The 26,297-nt window shown below is 56.9% G+C and overlaps 1 protein-coding gene across 1 annotated transcript in view; it reads right to left on the bottom strand.

Moving 5' to 3' along the window:
• The window catches only part of MAP3K4 (mitogen-activated protein kinase kinase kinase 4), a 106,292-nt gene extending 81,266 nt beyond the window's left edge, over positions 1–25,026 (bottom strand). Inside the window, exon 1 of the mRNA XM_061574745.1 lies at positions 24,790–25,026. Coding sequence (XP_061430729.1) covers positions 24,790–24,830 — 41 coding nt within the window. The 5' untranslated portion in view covers positions 24,831–25,026. The remainder of the gene's footprint in view (positions 1–24,789) is intronic.
• Positions 25,027–26,297: the final 1,271 nt, after the last annotated feature.

Raw genomic sequence — 26,297 nt, 5'->3', positions numbered from 1 at the left:
CTCACCCATCGCTCACTTCTCACCCATCGCTCACTTCTCACCCATCGCTCACTTCTCACCCGTCGCCCACTTCTCACCCGTCGCTCACTTCTCACCCATCGCCCACTTCTCACCCATCGCTCACTTCTCACCATCGCTCACTTCTCACCCATCGCTCACTTCTCACCCGTCGCTCACTTCTCACCCATCGCCCACTTCTCACCCATCGCCCACTTCTCACCCGTCGCTCACTTCTCACCCGTCGCTCACTTCTCACCCGTCGCTCATTCTCACCCGTCGCTCACTTCTCACCCGTCGCTCACTTCCACCATCGCTCACTTCTCACCCATCGCTCACTTCTCACCCGTCGCTCACCTCTCACCCGTCGCTCACCTCTCACCCGTCGCTCACTTCTCACCCATCGCCCACTTCTCACCCATCGCTCACTTCTCACCCGTCGCTCACTTCTCACCCGTCGCCCACTTCTCACCCGTCGCTCACTTCTCACCCATCGCTCACCTTCTCACCCGTCGCTCACATTCTCACCCATCGCTCACCTTCTCACCCATCGCTCACGTTCTCACCCGTCGCTCACTTCTCACCCGTCGCTCACTTCTCACCCGTCGCTCACTTCTCACCCGTCGCTCACTTCTCACCCGTCGCTCACTTCTCACCCGTCGCTCACTTCTCACCCATCGCTCACTTCTCACCCGTCGCTCACTTCTCAACCCATCGCTCACTTCTCACCCATCGCTCACTTCTCACCCGTCGCCACTTCTCACCCATCGCTCACTTCTCACCCATCGCTCACTTCCTCACCCTTGCTCACTTCTCACCCGTCGCTCACTTCTCACCCGTCGCTCACGTTCTCAACCCGTCGCTCACTTTCTCACCGTCGCTCACTTCTCACCCGTCGCTCACTTCTCACCCGTCGCTCACTCTCACCCATCGCCCACTTCTCCACCCGTCGCTCACTTCTCACCCATCGCCCACTTCTCACACCCGTCGCTCACTTCTCACCCGGTCGCTCATTCTCACCCATAGCCCACTTCTCACCCATCGCTCACTTCTCACCGTCGCCCACTTCTCAACCGTCGCTCACTTCTCACCCATCGCTCACTTCTCACCCGTCGCTCACTTCTCACCCGTCGCTCACTTCTCACCGTCGCTCACTTCTCACCCATCGCCCACTTCTCACCCGTCGCTCAACGTTCTCACCCATCGCTCACTTCTCACCCGTCGCTCACTTCTCACCCGTCGCTCACTTCTCACCCATCGCTCACTTCTCACCCATCGCTCACTTCTCACCCATCGCCCACTTCTAACCCGTCGCTCACGTTCTCACCCGTCGCCCACTTCTCACCCATCGCTCACTTCTCACCCATCGCCCACTTCTCACCCATCGCCCACTTCTCACCCATCGCTCACTTCTCACCCGTCGCTCACTTCTCACCATCGCTCACTTCTCACCCGTCGCTCACTTCTCACCCATCGCTCACTTCTCACCCATCGCTCACATTCTCACCCGTCGCTCACTTCTCACCCGTCGCTCACTTCTCACCCGTCGCTCACTTCTCACCCGTCGCTCACTTCTCACCCGTCGCTCACTTCTCACCCATCGCTCACTTCTCACCCATCGCTCACTTCTCACCCATCGCTCACTTCTCACCCATCGCTCACTTTCTCACCCATCGCCCACTTCTCACCCGTCGCTCACTTCTCACCCATCGCCCACTTCTCACCCGTCGCTCACTTCTCACCCATCGCTCACTTCTCACCCATCGCTCACATTCTCACCCGTCGCTCACTTCTCACCCGTCGCTCACATGTTCTCACCCATCGCCCACTTCTCACCCATCGCCCACTTCTCACCCATCGCTCACTTCTCACCCGTCGCTCACTTCTCACCCGTCGCTCACTTCTCACCCGTCGCTCACTTCTCACCCGTCGCTCACTTCTCACCCATCGCTCACTTCTCACCCATCGCTCACTTCTCACCCGTCGCTCACTCTCACCCGTCGCTCACTTCTCACCCGTCGCTCACTTCTCACCCATCGCCCACTTCTCACCCATCGCTCACTTCTCACCCATCGCTCACTTTCACCCATCGCTCACTTCTCACCATGCCCATTCTCACCCATCGCTCACTTCTCCCATCGCTCACTTCTCACCCATCGCTCACTTCTCACCCGTCGCTCATTCTCACCCGTCGCTCACTTCTCACCCGTCGCTCACTTCTCACCCATCGCTCACTTCTCACCCATCGCTCACTTCTCACCCGTCGCTCACTTCTCACCCATCGCTCACTTCTCACCCGTCGCTCACTTCTCACCCGTCGCTCACTTCTCACCCGTCGCTCACTTCTCACCCGTCGCTCACTTCTCACCCGTCGCTCACTTCTCACCCGTCGCTCACTTCTCACCCATCGCTCACTTCTCACCCATCGCTCACTTCTCACCCGTCGCTCACTTCTCACCCATCGCTCACTTCTCACCCGTCGCTCACTTCTCACCCGTCGCTCACTTCTCACCCGTCGCTCACTTCTCACCCGTCGCTCACTCACCCATCGCTCACTTCTCACCCATCGCTCACTTCTCACCCGTCGCTCACTTCTCACCCGTCGCTCACTTCTCACCCGTCGCTCACTTCTCACCCATCGCCCACTTCTCACCCGTCGCTCACTTCTCACCCATCGCCCACTTCTCACCCGTCGCTCACTTCTCACCCGTCGCTCACTTCTCACCCATCGCCCACTTCTCACCCATCGCTCACTTCTCACCGTCGCCACTTCTCACCGTCGCTCACTTCTCACCCATCGCCCACTTCTCACCCATCGCCCACTTCTCACCCGTCGCTCACTTCTCACCCGTCGCTCACTTCTCACCCTCGCCTCACTTCTCACCCGTCGCTCACTTCTCACCCTCGCTTCACTTCTCACCATCGCTCACTTCTCACCCATCGCTCACTTCTCACCCAGTCGCTCCTTTCTTCCCAACTTTCTAACCAGTCGCTCACTTCTCACCCATCGCCCACTTCTCACCCGTCGCTCCAATTCTCACCCATCGCCCACTTCTCCCCCGTCGCTCACTTCTCACCCATCGCTCACTTCTCACCCATCGCTCACTTCTCACCCATCGCTCACTTCTCACCCGTCGCTCACTCTCACCCATCGCTCACTTCTCACCCATCGCCCACTTCTCACCCGTCGCTCACTTCTCACCCGTCGCTCACTTCTCACCCGTCGCTCACTTCTCACCCATCGCTCACTTCTCACCCATCGCTCACTTCTCACCCGTCGCTCACTTCTCACCCATCGCTCACTTCTCACCCATCGCTCACTTCTCACCCATCGCCCACTTCTCACCCGTCGCTCACTTCTCACCCGCCTCAACTTCTCACGCTCATCTCACCCATCGCTCACTTCTCACCATCGCCCACTTCTCACCCATCGCTCACTTCTCACCCATCGCCCACTTCTCACCCATCGCCCACTTCTCACCCGTCGCTCACTTCTCACCCATCGCTCACTTCTCACCCGTCGCTCACTTCTCACCCATCGCTCACTTCTCACCCATCGCTCACTTCTCACCCATCGCCACTTCTCACCCATCGCTCACTTCTCACCCGTCGCTCACTTCTCACCCGTCGCTCACTTCTCACCCATCGCCACTTCTCACCCGTCGCTCACTTCTCACCCATCGCCACTTCTCACCCGTCGCTCACTTCTCACCCACGCCCACTTCTCACCGTCGCTCACTTCTCACCCATCGCCACTTCTCACCCGTCGCTCATTCTCACCCGTCGCTCACTTCTCACCCATCGCCCACTTCTCACCCGTCGCTCACTTCTCACCGTCGCTCACTTCTCACCCGTCGCTCACTTCTCACCCATCGCCCACTTCTCACCCATCGCTCACTTCTCACCCGTCGCTCACTTCTCACCCATCGCTCACTTCTCACCCATCGCTCACTTCTCACCCATCGCCCACTTCTCACCCGTCGCTCACTTCTCACCCATCGCTCACTTCTCACCCATCGCTCACTTCTCACCCATCGCCACTTCTCACCCATCGCTCACTTCTCACCCATCGCTCACTTCTCACCCATCGCCACTTCTCACCCGTCGCTCACTTCTCACCCATCGCTCACTTCTCACCCGTCGCTCACTTCTCACCCATCGCTCACTTCTCACCCATCGCTCACTTCTCACCCATCGCCCACTTCTCACCCATCGCTCACTTCTCACCCGTCGCTCACTTCTCACCCGTCGCTCACTTCTCACCCATCGCTCACTTCTCACCCGTCGCTCACTTCTCACCCGTCGCTCACTTCTCACCCATCGCTCACTTCTCACCCGTCGCTCACTTCTCACCCATCGCTCACTTCTCACCCGTCGCTCACTTCTCACCCGTCGCTCACTTCTCACCGTCGCTCACTTCTCACCCATCGCCCACTTCTCACCCGTCGCTCACTTCTCACCCATCGCTCACTTCTCACCCGTCGCTCACTTCTCACCCGTCGCTCACTTCTCACCCATCGCTCACTTCTCACCCATCGCTCACTTCTCACCCATCGCCCACTTCTAACCCGTCGCTCACTTCTCACCCGTCGCCCACTTCTCACCCATCGCTCACTTCTCACCCATCGCCCACTTCTCACCCATCGCCCACTTCTCACCCATCGCTCACTTCTCACCCGTCGCTCACTTCTCACCCATCGCTCACTTCTCACCCGTCGCTCACTTCTCACCCATCGCTCACTTCTCACCCATCGCTCACTTCTCACCCGTCGCTCACTTCTCACCCGTCGCTCACTTCTCACCCGTCGCTCACTTCTCACCCGTCGCTCACTTCTCACCCGTCGCTCACTTCTCACCCATCGCTCACTTCTCACCCATCGCTCACTTCTCACCCATCGCTCACTTCTCACCCATCGCTCACTTCTCACCCATCGCCCACTTCTCACCCGTCGCTCACTTCTCACCCATCGCCCACTTCTCACCCGTCGCTCACTTCTCACCCATCGCTCACTTCTCACCCATCGCTCACTTCTCACCCGTCGCTCACTTCTCACCCGTCGCTCACTTCTCACCCATCGCCCACTTCTCACCCATCGCCCACTTCTCACCCATCGCTCACTTCTCACCCGTCGCTCACTTCTCACCCGTCGCTCACTTCTCACCCGTCGCTCACTTCTCACCCGTCGCTCACTTCTCACCCATCGCTCACTTCTCACCCATCGCTCACTTCTCACCCGTCGCTCACCTCTCACCCGTCGCTCACTTCTCACCCGTCGCTCACTTCTCACCCATCGCCCACTTCTCACCCATCGCTCACTTCTCACCCATCGCTCACTTCTCACCCATCGCTCACTTCTCACCCATCGCCCACTTCTCACCCATCGCTCACTTCTCACCCATCGCTCACTTCTCACCATCGCTCACTTCTCACCCGTCGCTCATTCTCACCCGTCGCTCACTTCTCACCGTCGCTCATTCTCACCCATCGCTCACTTCTCACCCATCGCTCACTTCTCACCCGTCGCTCACTTCTCACCCATCGCTCACTTCTCACCCGTCGCTCACTTCTCACCCGTCGCTCACTTCTCACCCGTCGCTCACTTCTCACCCGTCGCTCACTTCTCACCCGTCGCTCACTTCTCACCCGTCGCTCACTTCTCACCCGTCGCTCACTTCTCACCCATCGCTCACTTCTCACCATCGCTCACTTCTCACCCGTCGCTCACTTCTCACCCATCGCTCACTTCTCACCCGTCGCTCACTTCTCACCCGTCGCTCACTTCTCACCCGTCGCTCACTTCTCACCCGTCGCTCACTTCTCACCCGTCGCTCACTTCTCACCCGTCGCTCACTTCTCACCCATCGCTCACTTCTCACCCATCGCTCACTTCTCACCCATTCTCTACTTCTCAACCCGTCGCCCACTTCTCACCAGTCGCTCACTTCTCACCATCGCCCACTTCTCACCATCGCTCACCTTCTCACCCGTCGCTCACTTCTCACCCGTCGCTCATTCTCACCCATCGCCCACTTCTCACCCAGTCGCTCACTTCTCAACCCGTTCGCTCACTTCTCACCCCATCGCTCACTTCTCACCCGTCGCTCACTTTCACCCGTCGCCTCACTTCTCACCCATCGCCTCACTTCTCAACCCGTCGCTCACTTCTCACCCATCGCCCAATTCTCACCCGCGCTCACTTCTCACCCATCGCTCACTTCTCACCCGTCGCTCACTTCTCAACCCATCGCCCACTTCTCACCCGTCGCTCACTTCTCACCCGTCGCTCACTCTCACCCATCGCTCCACTTCTCACCCGTCGCTCACTTCTCACCCGTCGCTCACTTCTCACCCGTCGCTCACTTCTCACCCATCGCTCACTTCTCACCCATCGCTCACTTCTCACCCGTCGCTCACTTCACCCATCGCTCATTCTCACCATCGCTCACTTCTCACCCATCGCCCACTTCTCACCGTCGCTCATTCTCAACCCATCGCTCACTTCTCACCCATCGCTCACTTCTACCCATCGCCCATTCTCACCCATCGCTCACTCTCACCCATCGCTCACTTCTCACCCATCGCCCACTTCTCACCCGTCGCTCACTTCTCACCCATCGCTCACTTCTCACCCGTCGCTCACTTCTCACCCATCGCTCACTTCTCACCATCGCTCACTTCTCACCCATCGCCCACTTCTCACCATCGCTCATTCTCACCGTCGCTCACTTCTCACGTCGCTCACTTCTCACCCATCGCCCACTTCTCACCCGTCGCTCACTTCACCATCGCCCACTTCTCACCCGTCGCTCACTTCTCACCCATCGCCCTTCTCACCCGCGCTCACTTCTCACCCATCCCACTTCTCACCCGTCGCTCACTTACCCGTCTCATCACCCATCGCCCACTTCTCACCGTCGCTCACTTCTCACCCGTCGCTCACTTCTCACCCGTCGCTCACTTCTCACCCATCGCCCACTTCTCACCCATCGCTCACTTCTCACCCGTCGCTCACTTCTCACCCATCGCTCACTTCTCACCCATCGCTCACTTCTCACCCATCGCCCACTTCTCACCCGTCGCTCACTTCTCACCCATCGCTCACTTCTCACCCATCGCTCACTTCTCACCCATCGCCCACTTCTCACCCATCGCTCACTTCTCACCCATCGCTCACTTCTCACCCATCGCCCACTTCTCACCCGTCGCTCACTTCTCACCCATCGCTCACTTCTCACCCGTCGCTCACTTCTCACCCATCGCTCACTTCTCACCCATCGCTCACTTCTCACCCATCGCCCACTTCTCACCCATCGCTCACTTCTCACCCGTCGCTCACTTCTCACCCGTCGCTCACTTCTCACCCATCGCTCACTTCTCACCCGTCGCTCACTTCTCACCCGTCGCTCACTTCTCACCCGTCGCTCACTTCTCACCCATCGCTCACTTCTCACCCGTCGCTCACTTCTCACCCGTCGCCCACTTCTCACCCGTCGCTAACTTCTCACCCATCGCCCACTTCTCACCCATCGCTCACTTCTCACCCGTCGCTCACTTCTCACCCGTCGCCCACTTCTCACCCGTCGCTAACTTCTCACCCATCGCCCACTTCTCACCCGTCGCTCACTTCTCACCCATCGCTCACTTCTCACCCGTCGCTCACTTCTCACCCATCGCCCACTTCTCACCCATCGCTCACTTCTCACCCGTCGCTCACTTCTCACCCATCGCCCACTTCTCACCCATCGCTCACCTCTCACCCATCGCTCACTTCTCACCCGTCGCTCACTTCTCACCCATCGCTCACTTCTCACCCGGGCAGCGGGGTGAGGAAGAGGGCACACGCGTCACTCCCCATCATAAACGAAACACCCCTCCACCTCCCATCCCCCCCACCTCCCTTCCCCCATGCCCCACCTCCCACCCCCACTTCCCCCCCCACCTCCCATCCCCCATGCCGCACCTCCCATCCCCCCCCCACCTCCCATCCCCCCCCATACCCCACTTCCCCCCACCCCCCATCCCCCACCCCCCCCCCACCTCACCCCCCACCCACCCCCACCCCCCACCGTGGGTTGGAATCGATCTGTGCACGCGGCGGCCACACAACGCGACCCGCAGCTCGCACAGCAAAGACAAAGACCCCCCCCTACCCGTGTAGCCTTTAAAGACTGCTGGGGCAAGTGCTGTTGGCGAGCACCTATGAAGGCCGAAACGGCAACACGAGGGGGTAGGTGGCCAACACCGCGCCCGGCCGCCTTTGTCTCCCAGGTGGCGATGCTCACACACCACACCGGGTACTCATTTGAGGCCGAGTCGACCTAGGGGAGGCCCAGGACCGCTTCAGATAATCGTCGAACCCGGGTCGCTGGGTTTCGGAGCGCAGCGTAGCGCTAACCACTGCGCCACCGCTCCCCATAGCGACACACACACGCACACACGCGTGCGTGAATGACAATTGAGAGAGGCAAGCTTGACAGTTGCCCAAGGGGCCAAAACGTTTCGGGTCCAGCAACAACCGGCGCTGTTGCCGAAGTTGTAAGAGACAAGAGTGCAGTCGTGCAGCGCGGCCTCTTGAATTGAGCGAGACGATGATGGGAGGGAAATGGAGAGGGGAGTAGAAATGCCGAGAAGCAGAAAGATGTTGTGACCTACAGCGTTATGGCCGTGTGGGTAGGTGGGTGAGTGAATGAGTGGGGGAGCGGTAGTGTAGTGGTTAGCGCTACGCTGCGCTATGAACCCGGCGACCCGGGTTCAATTCCCGCTCACGGCCAACACCGGTGACGATTATTTGAATCAGTCCCGGGCCAGATCGACTCAGCCTCAAACGAGTTCCTGGTGTGGTGTGTAAACATCGCCACTGGGGAGACAAAGGCGGCCGGGCGCGGTGTTGGCCACCCACCCCCTCGTGTGCCGCGCCGGCCTTCATAGATGCTACTCGCAAAGAGCACTTGCCCAGACAGTTTGTTAAGGCTACACAGGGGAACTTTATCTTTGGGTGGGTGGTTGAGTGATTGGGTGGGTGGTTGAGTGATTGGGTGGGTGGTTGAGTGATTGAGTGGATGTGTGATTGAGTGAGTGGGTGACTGAGTGAGTGAGTGGGTGAGTGGGTGGGTGGGTAGATGAGTGAGTGAGTGGGTGAGTGATTGAGTGAGTGAGTGGGTGGGTGAGTGATTGAGTGAGTGGGTGAGTAATTGAGTGGGTGAGTGAGTGGGTGGGTGAAGTGATTGAGTGGGTGGGTGAGTGATTGAGTGGGTGATTGAATGGGTGATTGAATGAGTGGGTGAGTGATTGAATGGGTGAGTGAGTGGGTTGGTGAGTGATTGAGTGGGTGAGTGATTGAGTGGGTGAGTGGGTGAGTGAGTCGGTGAGTGAGTGGGTGGGTAAGTGATTGAGAGATTGAGTGAGTGGGTGATTGAGTGAGTGAGTGGGTGAGTGAGTGGGTGAGTGGGTAAGTGAGTGGGTGGGTGAGTGAGTGGGTGAGTGAGTGAGTGGGTGAGTGAGTGGGTGAGTGAGTGGGTGATTGAGTGAGTGGGTGAGTGAGTGAGTGGGTGAGTGAGTAAGTGAGTGGGTGGGTGAGTGGGTGAGTGAGTGAGTGGGTGAGTGAGTGGGTGATTGAGTGAGTGAGTGGGTGAGTGGGTAAGTGAGTGGGTGGGTGAGTGAGTGGGTGAGTGAGTGGGTGATTGAGTGAGTGAGTGTGTGAGTGAGTGAGTGGGTGAGTGGGTAAGTGGGTGGGTGGGTGAGTGAGTGGGTGAGTGAGTGTGGTTGTGACTGCAGCGTGGTGGTTGAACAGTGTGTTTGCTGGATGAGACAAAACCGTGTCTGGCTGAACCGAGTTCTCGGGTGGAGGAATGAACAAGCTTAAGTTTACGGGAACAGAACACGGTGGTAGTAGTAGTAGTAGCGATAGGATAGTGATTAGGAGGTGACTGACCGCCTGCAAGTGAGCAAGTGATTGGATGAGTGCTGGGTCAATCAATCACCCCAACTGCGAGATTAAAACTCACTTCTTGAGAACTGCTTGTTGTATTCAGTTTGTTGTCCTTCCCCCCTACACCTCCGATCAGCACGGTTGGCTACGTACGGTGCGAAAGAAGGTCAACGTATGTACACATCTGCAGTGAGTGGGTGACTGAGTGGGTAAGTGAGTGGGTGAGTGAGTGATTGAGTGGGTGAGTGAGTGGGTGATTGAGTGGGTGAGTGATTGAATGGTGAGTGAGTGGGTGATTGAGTGGGTGAGTGATTGAATGGTGAGTGGGTGAGTGAGTGAGTGATTGAGTGGGTGACTGAGTGGGTGAGTGGGCGCAGGGAGGTCAGAACTGGATGCCCACGCTGCACCCCCTCCCTCGACCCCACTCCGGGACCCCCCCCCCCCCACTCCGGGACCCCCCGATGAGATGAGCTCCTCCGCAAACTTCTCCCTTGTGCCACTCCCACTCCTGGCAGCTTCTGCTGCTGCTGTGTGTGTGGGGGGGGGGGGGAGCCGCTGTCCGCTTGCGCTGTGGAACAATCGACCTGGACCGCACATCTTCCCCCACTCACGAGCTGCCCCCAACACTGCCCCCGCCCCCCAGAGCCCCCCTCACCCACCCCCCACTGCCCCCACTGCCCCCAGCCCCAGCCCCAGCCCACTCACTCACTCCCCGTGACCCTTGCTCAGTAACACGCGGATACTAAATAAGCAGACAATGGTACCTCCTTCGCATATCAATGACGGGCATGGTGGTGGTGGCAGTGGGTTAACACGTGTGCCCCACGGCAAGAAGCGTCCAGGTTGGATTACCGGCCAGGGCCCCTTCAGCAATTGTTTCTTTGTGTGATCTCCCCCTGTCCTACAGAGTGAGTGGAGTTTGTGTGATCTCCCCGTGTTCTACAGAGTGAGTGGAGTTTGTATGATCTCCCCCTGTTCTACAGAGTGAGTGGAGTTTGTGTGATCTCCCCCTGTTCTACAGAGTGAGTGGAGTTTGTGTGATCTCCCACTGTTCTACAGAGTGAGTGGAGTTTGTGTGATCTCCCCCTGTTCTACAGAGTGAGTGGAGTTTGTGTGATCTCCCCCTGTTCTACAGAGTGAGTGGAGTTTGTGTGATCTCCCCCTGTTCTACAGAGTGAGTGGAGTTTGCATGATCTCCCCCTGTTCTACAGAGTGAGTGGAGTTTGTGTGATCTCCCCCTGTTCTACAGAGTGAGTGGAGTTTGTGTGATCTCCCCCTGTTCTGCAGAGTGAGTGGAGTTTGTGTGATCTCCCCCTGTTCTGCAGAGTGAGTGGAGTTTGTATGATCTCCCCCTGTTCTGCAGAGTGAGTGAGTTTGTGTGATCTCCCCCTGTTCTGCAGAGTGAGTGGAGTTTGTGTGATCTCTGCCTGTCCTACAGAGTGAGTGAGTGGAGTTTGTGTGATCTCCCCCTGTTCTGCAGAGTGAGTGGAGTTTGTGTGATCTCCCCCTGTCCTGCAGAGTGAGTGGAGTTTGTGTGATCTCCCCCTGTTCTGCAGAGTGACTGAGTGGAGTTTGTGTGATCTCTGCCTGTCCTGCAGAGTGAGTGGAGTTTGTGTGATCTCCCCCTGTTCTACAGAGTGAGTGAGTGGAGTTTGTGTGATCTCCCCCTGTTCTGCAGAGTGAGTGGAGTTTGTGTGATCTCCCCCTGTCCTGCAGAGTGAGTGGAGTTTGTGTGATCTCCCCCTGTTCTGCAGAGTGACTGAGTGGAGTTTGTGTGATCTCTGCCTGTCCTGCAGAGTGAGTGGAGTTTGTGTGATCTCCCCCTGTTCTACAGAGTGAGTGAGTGGAGTTTGCATGATCTCCCCCTGTTCTGCAGAGTGAGTGGAGTTTGTGTGATCTCCCCCTGTTCTGCAGAGTGACTGAGTGGAGTTTGTGTGATCTCTGCCTGTCCTGCAGAGTGAGTGGAGTTTGTGTGATCTCTGCCTGTCCTGCAGAGTGAGTGGAGTTTGTGTGATCTCCCCCTGTCCTGCAGAGTGAGTGGAGTTTGTGTGATCTCCCCCTGTTCTGCAGAGTGACTGAGTGGAGTTTGTGTGATCTCTGCCTGTCCTGCAGAGTGAGTGGAGTTTGTGTGATCTCTGCCTGTCCTGCAGAGTGAGTGGAGTTTGTGTGATCTCCCCCTGTCCTGCAGAGTGAGTGGAGTTTGTGTGATCTCCCCCTGTTCTGCAGAGTGACTGAGTGGAGTTTGTGTGATCTCTGCCTGTCCTGCAGAGTGAGTGGAGTTTGTGTGATCTCCCCCTGTCCTGCAGAGTGAGTGGAGTTTGTGTGATCTCCCCCTGTTCTGCAGAGTGACTGAGTGGAGTTTGTGTGATCTCTGCCTGTCCTGCAGAGTGAGTGGAGTTTGTGTGATCTCTGCCTGTCCTGCAGAGTGAGTGGAGTTTGTGTGATCTCCCCCTGTCCTGCAGAGTGAGTGGAGTTTGTGTGATCTCTGCCTGTCCTGCAGAGTGAGTGGAGTTTGTGTGATCTCCCCCTGTTCTACAGAGTGAGTGGAGTTTGTGTGATCTCCCCTGTTCTGCAGAGTGAGTGAGTGGAGTTTGTGTGATCTCCCCCTGTTCTACAGAGTGAGTGAGTGGAGTTTGTGTGATCTCCCCCTGTTCTACAGAGTGAGTGAGTGGAGTTTGTGTGATCTCCCCCTGTTCTACAGAGTGAGTGAGTGGAGTTTGTGTGATCTCCCCCTGTTCTACAGAGTGAGTGAGTGGAGTTTGTGTGATCTCCCCCTGTTCTACAGAGTGAGTGAGTGGAGTTTGTGTGATCTCCCCCTGTTCTACAGAGTGAGTGAGTGGAGTTTGTGTGATCTCCCCCTGTTCTACAGAGTGAGTGAGTGGAGTTTGTGTGATCTCCCCCTGTTCTACAGAGTAAGTGGAGTTTGTATGATCTCCCCCTGTTCTACAGTGAGTGGTGTTTGTATGATCTCCCCGTGTTCTGCAGTGAGTGAGTGGAGTTTGTATTTCTCCCCCCGTTCTACAGAGTGAGTGGAGTTTGTACGATATCCCCCTGTTCTGCAAATTGAGTGAGTGGAGTTTGTGTGATCTCCCCCTGTTCTACAGAGTGAGTGAGTGGAGTTTGTGTGATCTCCCCCTGTTCTGCAGAGTGAGTGGAGTTTGTATGATCTCCCCCTGTTCTGCAGAGTGAGTGGAGGTTGTGTGATCTCCCCCTGTTCTATAGAGTGATTGAGTGGAGTTTGTGTGATCTCCCCCTGTTCTGCAGAGTGAGTGGAGTTTGTATGATCTCCCCCTGTTCTGCAGAGTGAGTGGAGTTTGTGTGATCTCCCCCTGTTCTGCAGAGTGAGTGAGTGGAGTTTGTATGATCTCACCCTGTTCTACAGAGTGAGTGAGTGGAGTTTGTGTGATCTCCCCCTGTTCTGCAGAGTGAGTGGAGTTTGTATGATCTCCACCTGTTCTACAGAGTGAGTGAGTGGAGTATTATGATCTCCCCCTGTTCTGCAGAGTGAGTGGTGTTTGTATGATCTCCCCCTGTTCTACAGAGTGAGTGAGTGGAGTTTGTGTGATCTCCCCCTGTTCTACAGAGTGAGTGAGTGGAGTTTGTATGATCTCCCCCTGTTCTGCAGAGTGAGTGAGTGGAGTTTGTACGATATCCCCCTGTTCTGCAGAGTGAGTGGAGTTTGTATGATCTCCCCCTGTTCTGCAGAGTGAGTGGAGTTTGTACAATATCCTCCGTCCAACTACGAACTATGATCCGTGTCTAACAGAGTTGGCCCTTGCTGAGAAAGATCCGGCAGCTTCACCGCCATTGATTAAGTTCAAGCGAGGAGCCTGACTCTGCTGAAGGGTCCAGAGATTTGCCGGTCCAGAGATTTGCTTGCGCCGAACAAACTGCGCTGAAATTAAGCACGCACGTTCAACTCTTCCACAGCGTACGTAGCCAGCCGTGCTAATTGGAGGTGTCCAACAGGCTGATGGGATGTGTAAAAAAAACCACCCCAAAACGTTTATATATATGTATTACGAGGGGGTGGGTGACAGCACCACGCCTGGCCGCCTTTGTCTCCCCAGTGGCGATGTTCACACACCACACCAGTTACTCGTTTGAGGCTGAGTCGACCTAGGGGACGCCCAGGACTGGTTGAAATAATCGTCACCGGTGGTGGACGTGAGCGGGAATCGAACTCGGGTCGCCGGGTTCGTAGCGCAGCGTAGCGCTAACCACTACACCACCGCTCCCCACACACACAGACATACACACACAGCGCGCTAACCGTTACACTACAACGCGTTACGCTTCCACGTGCGCGGGTCACGTGACAGATTTGACGTCACAGTTCACTTGCCGTGCAAAAATCTCTGCATTATTGAGCCCCCCCCCCCAAAAAAAAGTCTATTTTTATAATTTTTGAACGGTGTACACAGTCTGGAAAGTACTCACATGTCAAATTTCAAGTTTGTTGCATGTCGGGAAGTACGCTGAACATTAAGAACACACACACATAATCACAACTTTGCCTTTTTTATATATATGTGGAGATGGAGATTTTATATGGCGAGAAAGGGAGGGGGGCAGCAGTGTTCCCCTACTTCGTTGTTTTGTGCCTCACGTGCAGATGCTGCTCCAGCCCCGCGTCCGTGCTTTTACTCCACGCCACCAGTTAATTATTAGAAGGTCGTTAGGGGCAATAAAACGAGGCTGTCCATCAACAACAAAGTTTACAGGCGGTGTGATTAACGCTTTGATTAGTCAGCCCGGGGTTTCTCTTCTCGAGTCCTTCCTTTGTAGCTGTACACACACACACGCGCACAACCTTGTACTAAAGTTTCTGGACTATATTATCTTCATTACGCGACCTATCGTGATCCCACCTCTGTTGGAAAGCATGAAGCCGAAGAAGAAATCGATTCGTAAATACAAATCGTGGTCAGGAATCGCAATAATTCCTCGAATCGCCCGAGTGGCCCGGTGACTAAGTTACACAGACGCTATAAATAGAATGGCACACACACACTGGCACACACACACCACACACACGCGCACACACGCGCACGCGCATACTCACGAATGTGTACACACGTGCCGCGCGTGTGTTAAGAATGACGACGGCGGTGATGGTGGTGGTGGTGATGCAGGCAGGAGACTTTCCTGGGGGGAGGTTGGTTCAGCGACAGAGGAATGCAAAGCAGTTCTGATGACAGGATTCCCAAAAATCCCGGAATTTAACAAACACACTCACACGTGTCTGAGGCTCACAGGCACAGGCAAACACAAACCACACACACACCAGCGTGACCACACGCCAGTGTAGCCACACACAACCACACAAACCACACACACATCAGCGTGACCACACACAACCACACAAACCACACTCACACCAGCGTGACCACACACAACCACACAAACCACACACACATCAGCGTGACCACACACAACCACACAAACCACACTCACACCAGCGTGACCACACACAACCACACAAACCACACTCACACCAGCGTGACCACACACAACCACACAAACCACACACACATCAGCGTGACCACACACAACCACACAAACCACACACAACCACACACACACCAGCGTGACCACACGCCAGTGTAACCACACACAACCACACAAGCACACAAACCACACACACACACCAGCGTAGCCACACACAACCACACAAACCACACACACACACCAGCGTGACCACACGCCAGTGTAGCCACACACAAACCACACAAACCACACAAACCACACATGCCCGAGGCTAAAAAACAAAGATCCCCGTAATAGCCTCAACAGAATGTTGGAGAAAATGCTGTTAGCGAGCGCCTATTAAGGCCGGCACAGCGCACGAGGGGGTGTGTGGCCAGCACCACGCCCGACCACCGTTGCCTTCCAGTGGCGATATTCACACAGCGCACCAGGTACTAATTTGAGGCCTAGTCTACCTAGGGGGAGGCCCAGGACCGATTCAGATATTCGCCACCGCAGCAACACACCGAACTGCCGTGCTCTGGCAAGGGAGGCTGAGCGCCGACGCAGCTCCAGTGTCACCGGGCGGCAGCCAACACGCGCCGCCGGGCGAGACCCCCCCCCCCCCACACGCGCACGCCGCGTGCGTCCGCGCGTGTGAGGGCCGAGCGTGTGAGGGCCACGCGCACGCCGCGTGCGTCTGTGCGTGTGAGGGCCGCGTGCGTCCACGCGTGAGGGCCGCGTGCGTCTGTGCGTGGTCACGACCCGTCGTCGTCCGCGGCAGCGGCGCGTTGGGGTTGGTGGCGTCGTGCTGCGTTGTCGTCGTCGGAGGCCGTGGCGTTTGGCGGCGAGGTCTCGTCGCGTCGGAGGAACGAGGCGGCCGGGTTAAAGGGTCGAGGGGCTAGCCCCGCGTCAAGATGCGCCGATGAGCGAGCCGGGGAACTGCTGAGAGGCTGGGTTCACGTCCGCCATGAGGCCCGGTGCTCGTGTGCAGCGAGCACGCCCGGCGGCGGTGGTCTCAGGCTGGACCCCCACGACTCACCGCACGCCACCAACACCCCCGTCACACGATACATCCCGCTTTGAGAATTACAATCGTCCCGATTCCACCTCCAAAATTCATGTGCGGCGAGTGTCACGCACGATTTATGCAGTGGTGCTGTGCGGAGTGCAGTGGTGTGCTGAGTGCAGTGGTGTGCTTTACACGCAGTGGAGTCCTTTACACGCAGCGGTGTGCAGAGTGCACACCATATTGGCTTGGTCGAGTTCTGGCTGGGACTTGCTGCAGAACGCGTGTCCGCGCGGCAAGCACACGCAAGCCGTGTTCCCCGAGTATGCACGGAGAGGCGAGTGAAGTGTGCTGTACACGCAGCGGTGCGACGTTGTCGAACGGGGGAGCGGAGGGAATCGCCATCGTCTCGACGGGAGACCCGGCACGGGGCGAAACCGCTCCTTACGCAGCAGCGGGGAGCGTCGCCAAGCGTTGCACAAGGAGACCGTGGGGACAGGCGACCAGGGCACGAGCTGCGGTCAAGCCACGAGCGCTCAGAGCGGCCAGAGCCAGTGAGCGGCCGGCAATCGGAAGGCGAGCCGAGTTTCATTTGTCGTCTTGCGTTGACTCAGCCGCACGGCTTGCAAAACGTACGGTGCAAAAGAAGTTCAACACACATACTCGCAGCGAGGTTGGCTACGTGCGGTGCTAAAGGAGTTCGGCATACGTACACACAGCCCACCGTTCCTGCAGAGGGGCGATAAAGTAAGTAACGCTTCGCGGGGAAGTTAACAGCGGGTGTCCCATAGAAACGTGGAATTTCCACGACTGGTTGAGGGCTGAAAAAGATGGGATGAGCAGCGTCCCCCCCCCCCCCCCTCCTGATGCCCATTTGAGCAGGAAATGGCGTTAACTTTTGGGAGCAGTGGCTCCAGAATGAATTCATGTCACTTAATTCACAACCACAACCGCACTGACTTGAACTACTTTCTATTTTACCAGCTGAGGCCCACTGAGCTCTGTAGCTCTTTTTGAGAAGCAACCTGGGCAACAAACGACAGCACAACCAAGTGGCTTATCACGTGGAAATGTACATCAGCCAAATACACTAAACGCACGTCGCTTCTAGATGTGGAGGGAAAAACACGAGGACCTGGAGAGAAATCCACGCAGCCACGAGGAGAACACGGAAACTCAAAATATACCGTCGTCAGGGTCGGCATCGAGCCCACGACCTCCTGTACACCAGGCGAGGTAGCTAACATCTCCTAGCCACCGTGATGATGATGAGAGAGAGACACGCAAACTCCAAATTTACAGCAGCAGGCATCAGGATCGGGATCGAACCCACGACCTCCTGTATACCAGGCGAGGTAGTTAACATATCCTAGCCACCGTGATGATGATGAGAGAGAGACACGGAAACTCCAAATATACAGCAGCAGGCGTCAGGTTTGGGATCGAACCCACGACCTCCTGTATACCAGGCGAGGTAGTTAACATCTCCTAGCCACCGTGATGATGATGAGAGAGAGACATGCAAACTCCAAATTTACAGCAGCAGGCGTCAGGATCGGGATCGAACCCACGACCTCCTGTATACCAGGCGAGGTAGTTAACATATCCTAGCCACCGTGATGATGATGAGAGAGAGACACGCAAACTCCAAATTTACAGCAGCAGGCGTCAGGGTCGGCATCGAACCCACGACCTCCTGTACACCAGGCGAGGTAGTTAACATCTCCTAGCCACCGTGGCGTCCTGCCGAATTCAATCAAGCGGCGAACACTGCTGCTGCTGCTGGATCATAACACCGCCAAATGTAAACGTCTGAGCGAAGGGACGGACACGCCGCTGAGACCGAGCAGATTGGCAGCGTCAAAAAAAAAGTCACGGCGGTGAAAGAGAGAGAGAGAGAGATGCCCAATCAGGTGAGAGCTCATTACGCAAGAACTAATCGACTAAGAGGGAGGCCGGGTGGCTCAGAGGAAGGAGACGATGAGCCGGTGTCGCTGAGATCCCTCCGTGGGTTTGAATCCCGAGTTGTTGCCACTGCCCGTGATTGAGCCGGGCTTCTCGATTCAAGTGAGTGGGAGGGGTCCTCGGCCAAAGTCGCCGACGACCGCGCAACAAAAGCGTCGCCTTTAGTTTACTTTCGTACTTGGTCTGGTTACTAAAACTAAACTATTTTTATTTTACCAGCTAGGGCCCACTCAGCTTCATAGATTTTTTTTTTTAGAAGCGACCTCGCTATCACAAATGACGGCACAACGAAGTGGCTTACCACGCGGAAAGTTACAGTAGCCAAATACTCTAAACGAAGTGTTGTTTCTAAATGTGGAGGGGGAGAACCGGAGGACGCGAGGAAAAATCCACGCGACCACGGGGAGAACACACAAACTCCATAAATACAGGTGTCAGGGTCGGGATCGAACCCACGACCTCCTGCATACCAGGGGAGGTAGTTAACATCTCCTAGCCACCGTGATGATGAGAGAGAGAGACACAAACTCAAAATATACAGCAGCAGGTGTCAGGGTCGGGATCGAACCCACGACCTCCTGCATACCAGGGGAGGTAGTTAATATCTCCTAGCCACCGTGATGATGATGAGAGAGAGACACAAACTCAAAATATACAGCAGCAGCAGGCGTCAGGGTCGGGATCTAACTCACGACCTCCTGTATGCCAGGCGAGGTAGTAAACATCTCCGAGCCACCGTGATGATGATGAGAGAGAGAGACACGCAAACTCCAAATATACAGCAGCAGGCATCAGGGTCGAGATCAAACCCACGACCTCCTGCATACCAGGCGAGGTAGTTAACATTTCCTAGCCACTGTGATGATGATGATAGAGACACGCAAACTCCGAATATATAGCAGCAGGCGTCAGGGTCGGGATAGAACCCACGACCTCCTGTAGACCAGGCGAGGTAGTTAACATCTCCTGGCCACCGTGATGATGATGAGAGAGAGAGACACAAACTCAAAATATACAGCAGCAGGTGTCAGGGTCGGGATAGAACCCACGACCTCCTGTAGACCAGGCGAGGTAGTTAACATCTCGCCACCACACGCGACCTGCCGATTCGACTGTGATGAAAACTTGCACCGCTGCAATCGACCCGAACTGGCAACCTTTGGATCGCAAGCTCCAGCGTTGCTAACCGTTGCATCGCGGCAGCGTGTGCATGTTGCATATGGAAGGGCTGCGTCTTGCAAGCAGGGAGGAAAACGCTTCTGCGAGCGTGAGCAGCCCAGTGTTCCGAGATGCAGCGCGTGTGAGTGCTGATCGGGAACCCTGTCTGCTCCTTTGCCCGCCCTACGTGGACGAGTCGCGGGCAGTAGCAGCAGCAGCAGCAGCACCACGTGTGACCTCTCGCGTGTCCTCGTGAAACGCTTCTCACACAAAGCCAAAGATCCCCCCCTCCCCCCCCCCCCGTATGTAGCCTGCACAGACTTTTGGGGGCAAGTGCTGCTAGCGAGTAGCACCTACAAAGGCCGGCATGGCACGCGAGCGGATGGGTGGCCAGCAGCACGCCCGACCGCCTTTGTCTCCCTCGTGGCGATGTACTCATTTGAAGCCGAGTCGGCCTAAGGGAGGTCCAGGGCCGATTTAGATAATCGTCACTGGTGCTGGTGGTGGCCGTGAGTGGGAAATGAACTCGGCACGTCGAGTTAGCAGCGCAGCGCGCCTCCCGCTACACAACTGCTCCCCACAATACAGACATAATAAAGACAAAGATCCCCCGTATAGCCTTTAACAGACTGTTGGGGCAAGTGCTGTTCACGAGCACCTATAAAAGCCGGCACGGCACACGAGGGGGCGGGTGGCCAGCACCACGCCCGACCCGCCTTTGTCTCCCACGTGACAATATTTACACACTGCACCAGGCAATGACTTGAGGCCGAGTCGACCTGGGGGAGTCTGAGGGCCGATTCCGCTAATCCTCACCGGTGTCGGTGAGCCGGGAACTGAACTGGGCTCGCCGCGTCAGTAAAGCCCAGCGCGCTCACCCGCTGCACCACCGCTCCCCACAACACACACACGTCGCACACACTAGCAGCAGCAGTAGCAGCAGCAGTAGCAGCAGCAGTAGCAGCAGCAGTAGCAGCAGCAGTAGCAGCAGCAGTAGCAGCAGCAGTAGCAGCAGCAGTAGCAGCAGCAGTAGCAGCAGCAGTAGCAGCAGCAGTAGCAGCAGCAGTAGCAGCAGCAGTAGCAGCAGCAGTAGCGCAGCAGTAGCAGCAGCAGTAGCAGCAGCAGTAGCAGCAGTAGCAGCAGCAGTAGCAGCAGCAGTAGCAGCAGCAGTAGCAGCAGCAGTAGCAGCAGCAGTAGCAGCAGCAGTAGCAGCAGCAGTAGCAGCAGCAGTAGCAGCAGCAGTAGCAGCAGCAGCAGTAGCAGCAGCAGTAGCAGCAGCAGTAGCAGCAGCAGTAGCAGCAGCAGTAGCAGCAGCAGTAGCAGCAGCAGTAGCAGCAGCAGCAGCCCGCGTGACCTGGCTCTCATCCCGCACACATCGGGCACAGAGATTCGGAGTAAAGTGCACCGACGATGTGTCGCGGCGCTGCCGTTCGAGCGCAGCGGTGTGGGTCGGTGGATTGCAGTGGTTTGGTTGGTGCCCAGCGTGTGTCGTTGATGGTGTGGCGAGGTTTGGTGGTGGTGGTTGCCAGCCTTTGATGGTGTCGGGGTCTCCGTGCTGCGCTCGTTACGGCGGTCGCGTAGCGGTGAGCGCGCTGCCCTACGAACCCGGCGGGCCGAGTTCCATTCCCGTCCGCTCACGGCCAACACCGGTGGCGATTACCTGAACCGGTCATGGGCCTTCCCGAGGTCGACTCAGCCTTAAATGAGTACTCGGTGCAGCGTTGTAAACGCCCGCCACTGGGGAGACAAAGGCGGCCGGGCGTGGTGGTGTTGGCCACCCAGTGCCGGCCTTCGGAGGCGCGACTCGCTGGCAGCACTTGCCCCGACAGCGTGGTCACGTGCGTGCGTGTGTGCGGTGTACAGTGCACGGTGGTGGTATGCAGTCAGTGTGTGGTGGTGTCACGAGTTCCGTGCTGGTAGCGGTGTGCGTGCAGTCCGCGTGGTGGTGGTGGTTGGCCGGGCGACACTGGGAGTTGCTGCTGCTGCACAGACGCTGCACGTAGGCCGTGCTTGCTTGTCCCCAGTGTTTGCTGCCCGTTTGACTTTCGCGTCCGTGCTGTTCCTCGCTTTGACCGGCACCGCCTGCGTGCCCACCGTGGCTTCCTCTCCTTTGTCTGCGCAAAAAGTCTTGACGCTTTCAAAGAAGCGCTCGCCCCCAATGAGCTCTCGGGCTGCTCGTAAACTAAGTTCACGAGGGCAGCACATGGGAGCAGTGCACTGATGATGCACACCAGAGACAAACACACGAGTATCTGTGTGTTTTTAAAGATCACAATCGAGATAATACACGGACTCCCCCTGCCTCGCTATCCCCTCTCATCTCACTCTACTCCCCTCCAAACTCTCAACTCACTCTACTCTCCTCCACACTCTCAACTCACTCCCCTCCACACTCTCCCTCTCAACTCACTCCCCTCCACGCACTCTCCTACCTCTCCCCTCTCATCCCACTCTACCTCCCCTCCGTGCACTCGTGCACAATTCGTCAAGTGGAAGCCTAATGCAGCACGGTTCGTATAACACGCACTGACTGTAGCATACACGTGTGTGCTGTGTGGTGCACTGACTGTAGCACACGTGTGTGCTGTGTGGTGCACTGACTGTAGCACACACACGTGTGTGTGCTGTGTGATGCACTGAATATAGCACACGTGTGTGCTGTGTGGTGCACTGACTGTAGCACACACACACGTGTGTGCTGTGTGGTGCACTGACTGTAGCACACGTGTGTGCTGTGTGGTGCACTGACTGTAGCACACGTGTGTGCTGTGTGGTGCACTGACTGTAGCACACACGTGTGTGTGTGTGCTGTGTGGTGCACTGACTGTAGCACACACGTGTGTGTGTGTGCTGTGTGGTGCACTGACTGTAACACACGTGTGTGTGTGCTGTGTGGTGCACTGACTGTAGCACACGTGTGTGTGTGCTGTGTGGTGCACTGACTGTAGCACACACGTGTGTGCTGTGTGGTGCACTGACTGTAGCACACGAGTGTGTGTGTGTGCTGTGTGGTGCACTGACTGTAGCACACGTGTGTGTGTGTGTGTGCTGTGTGGTGCACTGTCTGTAGCACACACGTGTGTGTGTGTGTGCGTGCGTGTTCACGGCACAGCGAGCACAAAGTGTGCCGAGCATTTGCGACCTGGGCAATTGTGTCCAGCGCGTTCTGGTGCGGTGTTCGTGGACAACATCCTCATTATTATTACTAGAACATTTGTTTATTAGCAGGTAAGGGCCATTGAGTTATGAAGTTTTCTTTCAGACGCAACTTGGCTATCACAAGTGATGTGAGAATGTATAGCAGCCAAAAACTCTAAACGCATGGAGGACTTGAAGAAAAATCCACGCGACCACGGGGAGAGAGACACGCAAACTCCAAATATACAGCAGCAGGAGTCAGGGTCGGAATCGAACCCACAACCTCCTGTACACCAGGCGAGGTAGTTAACATCTCCTAGCCACCGTGATGATGATGAGAGAGACGCAAACTCCAAATATACAGCAGCAGCAGGCGGCAGGGTCGGGATCGAACCCACGACCTCCTGTAGACCAGGCGAGGTAGTTAACATCTCCTAGCCATCGTGATGATGATGAGAGAGAGAGACACGCAAACTCCAAATATACAGCAGCAGCAGGCGGCAGGGTCGGGATCGAACCCACGACCTCCTGTAGACCAGGCGAGGTAGTTAACATCTCCTAGCCATCGTGATGATGATGAGAGAGAGAGACACGCAAACTCCAAATATACAGCAGCAGCAGGCGGCAGGGTCGGGATCGAACCCACGACCTCCTGCACACCAGGCGAGGTAGTTAACATCTCCTAACCACCGTGTCTGGAGACTTTTTCCAGGGGGCTTTTTCCAAATTTCCGCAGTCGTGGGAGGCTGGACGATGTCGCGACTGCCGCTATGAGCAATCCCTCATGGAGTAGTTTGCAGGTGCAATGTTCGGCACTGGGGATGTTTTGGGCCAATACCGGTGACATTGCACGGAGTGTTGTTTCAAAACGCACCGGTGCAATGCACCAGCGTGCAAGTGCAAGACGCACGCGATCACTCCCTGCATGGAGCCCGGTCTGTGTGTGTGCTGCACGTGTGTGTGTGTAGTGTGTGTGTGTGCGGCACGTGTGTGTGTGTAGTGTGTGTAGTGTGTGCGGCACGTGTGTGTGTGCTGCACGTGTGTGTATGTGTGTGCTGCACGTGTGTGTGCGGAATGTGTGTGTGTGTGCTGCACGTGTGTGTGTAGCACGTGTGTGTGTAGCACGTGTGTGTGTGTGCAGTGTGTGTGTGTGCGTGTGTGTACAGCACGTGTGTGTGTGTGTGTGCACAGCACACGCGTGCGCGCTGTGCACCGGTGCAATGCACCGGCGTGCAAGTGCAAGACGCACGCGATCACTCCCTGCATGGAGACCGGTGGGTGTGTGCTGCACGTGTGTGTGTGTAGTGTGTGTGTGTGCTGCACGTGTGTGTGTGTGTAGTGTGTGTGTGTGCTGCACGTGTGTGTGTAGTGTGTGTGTGTAGTGTGTGTGTGTGCGGCACGTGTGTGTGTGTAGTGTGTGTGTGTGCGGCACGTGTGTGTGTGTGTGTGCTGCACGTGTGTGTGTGTGCGGCACGTGTGTGTGTGTGCTGCATGTGTGTGTATGTGTGTGCTGCACGTGTGTGCGGCACGTGTGTGTGTGTGCTGCACGTGTGTGCTGCACGTGTGTGTGCTGCACGTGTGTGTGTGTGCAGTGTGTGTGTGTGCGTGTGTGTGTACAGCACGTGTGTGTGTGTGTGCACAGCACACGCGTGCGCGCTGTGCATCGGCGCAACGCACCAGCGGCGCATTCGCTCACAAGGGCGTGCACTGGGCACCGCGTGCAGTACACGCCGCCGTCTCTATACAGTCCTCTGCCTGCAGCGCACACGCACGCCGGTGCGCACGCACACGCACCGCGGCAGTGCGCGCACACGAGGCGCGCGGGGGCGCCGAGGCGCCGCGTCCCTCTGCAGCGCGCTCGCTCGCCGCGCAGACGCGCGCCGTGCAACCGCGTACAGTGCGTGCACAGCGGTAACCCCTCCGCGCGTACAGTTCGCGGAGCCTCGGCCTAGGCCCCCGCGCGCCGCGGCCTGGTCTCGGCTCGCCGAGCCCGGGCTGGCCCAGGCAGACGCAGAGCCGCCGCCCGCCACCGCCACCGCCACTACCCCCCCTCTCACCCGCACAACTCTCGCGGCAACTCCGACACGCGCACGCACCGAATGGCGCCTCGCCCAGCGCGCTCACCCGTGCAGAGGCGGAGGTCTCTGCAGTCCCGCAGCGTCCATGGTCGTCACTGGGCCATTGCAGACGCGCGCGCGGTGGGGGCGGCGGGGGGGACACGGGAGCCTGAGCGCGGGGGAGGTGACTACCCCCCCTACACACAGAGACCACCCCCCCTACACACAGAGACCACCCGCCCACTCCGCACTGCTCACCACCACCGCCTCCTGCAGCAGCAGCAGCAGGCGGCGACCCGCGGACATGCCGGGTCACGTGACGTGGGGGTTGGGGGTCGATGGGGGGGGGGGGCAGGTGTGAGACGGGGCGGGGCTATGATGATAAGGAGAGGTCGGAACGGGTAAAGGGGGAGGAGCCACGTGGCGTGACGTCACCGTGGGGTGGGGCGAGTGGAGACAATGGGGAGGGGGCGCGGGGGGGGGTCACGCGCTGGGCGGGAAGGACGAGGGGGGGGGCGGGAAGAAAAGTAGGAGGGGCAAGTGGGGGGAGGGCGGGGCAAGTGGGGGGAGGGCGGGGGGAGGAGGTGGGACCAGCCAGGGGGAGGGGGAAATGGGAAGGACCAAATCGAGTCACGTGTCAGCATCAGGGGGGGGGAAGAGCGAGGGGGGGGTTACGAGGGGGGGGGACGCGTGATGAATCACGTGATCGCGGCGTGGGAAAACATGGGGGGGGGGGGGGTGGGAGAAGCAAGGGGACCGGGGGACAGCTGTGCTGGGTCACGTGATCGCTCTTCGGCGGGGGGGGGGGGATGAGGGGCGGGGTGTGTTTTAAATCACGTGATCAGGGGCATTTTTGGTCACGAGACTTCGCCGAGAGTAGGGGGCGTGGCAGCAAATCACGAGATGTTAGAACAGGCCGGCCATGTTAGGTGGGGGCGGGGAAGGCTTGTCGGCCATCTTAGGCAGGGGATGTAGTTTTGCAGGATCAAGTTACGATCTTGTTCAACAAGTGGCGCTTCTAGACACGTGCTCGCTCCCACCACTTGCCCCAGCAGTCTGAAGGCGATACTATACGGGGGAGAAAATGTGGCTGTACCCTGGAAATACGTGATAAACCGGAATCAGTTAATTAGGTAGGTTTTGGGGATTACATCTTTTATTTAAAAAACACGTGCGGCTACATAAAATATTAAGTGGATTGCAATGTTAGCCAATGAAGCTGGCAAGACCTATTTATGTAATAAAAATCTGGCTTATTTTGTTTAACCAAGTGAGAATTCAGACCAGGGTCGTGTTTCCATTGGAAGTGTGATCTGGTCGGTAAACCAAATCACAGCATTCTAATAAAAATACAAGCAACTTAAAATATTTTACTTTGTACACTGTGGGTGAAAGTTTAGCCAGCAAAATATAAACGTAATAATTTAATGCACAAGCAACAAGTAAAATAAGTCATTTTATTAAATCACAAAAAGGTACAATTTGGATTTCACACACCAACATGGAAAAAGACAAAACTATTTAACGTAAAAAAATGTACAAGAGACGGCAGATTGTGGTGCACCGACCGCACCA

Source organism: Lethenteron reissneri, chromosome 56 (assembly GCF_015708825.2).
Source record: "Lethenteron reissneri isolate LAM-NWPU_2019-01 chromosome 56, ASM1570882v1, whole genome shotgun sequence".
Taxonomy (NCBI): domain Eukaryota; kingdom Metazoa; phylum Chordata; class Hyperoartia; order Petromyzontiformes; family Petromyzontidae; genus Lethenteron; species Lethenteron reissneri.
Note: the sequence above shows the minus strand (reverse complement) of the source record. Positions and strands in the feature narration are given on the sequence as shown.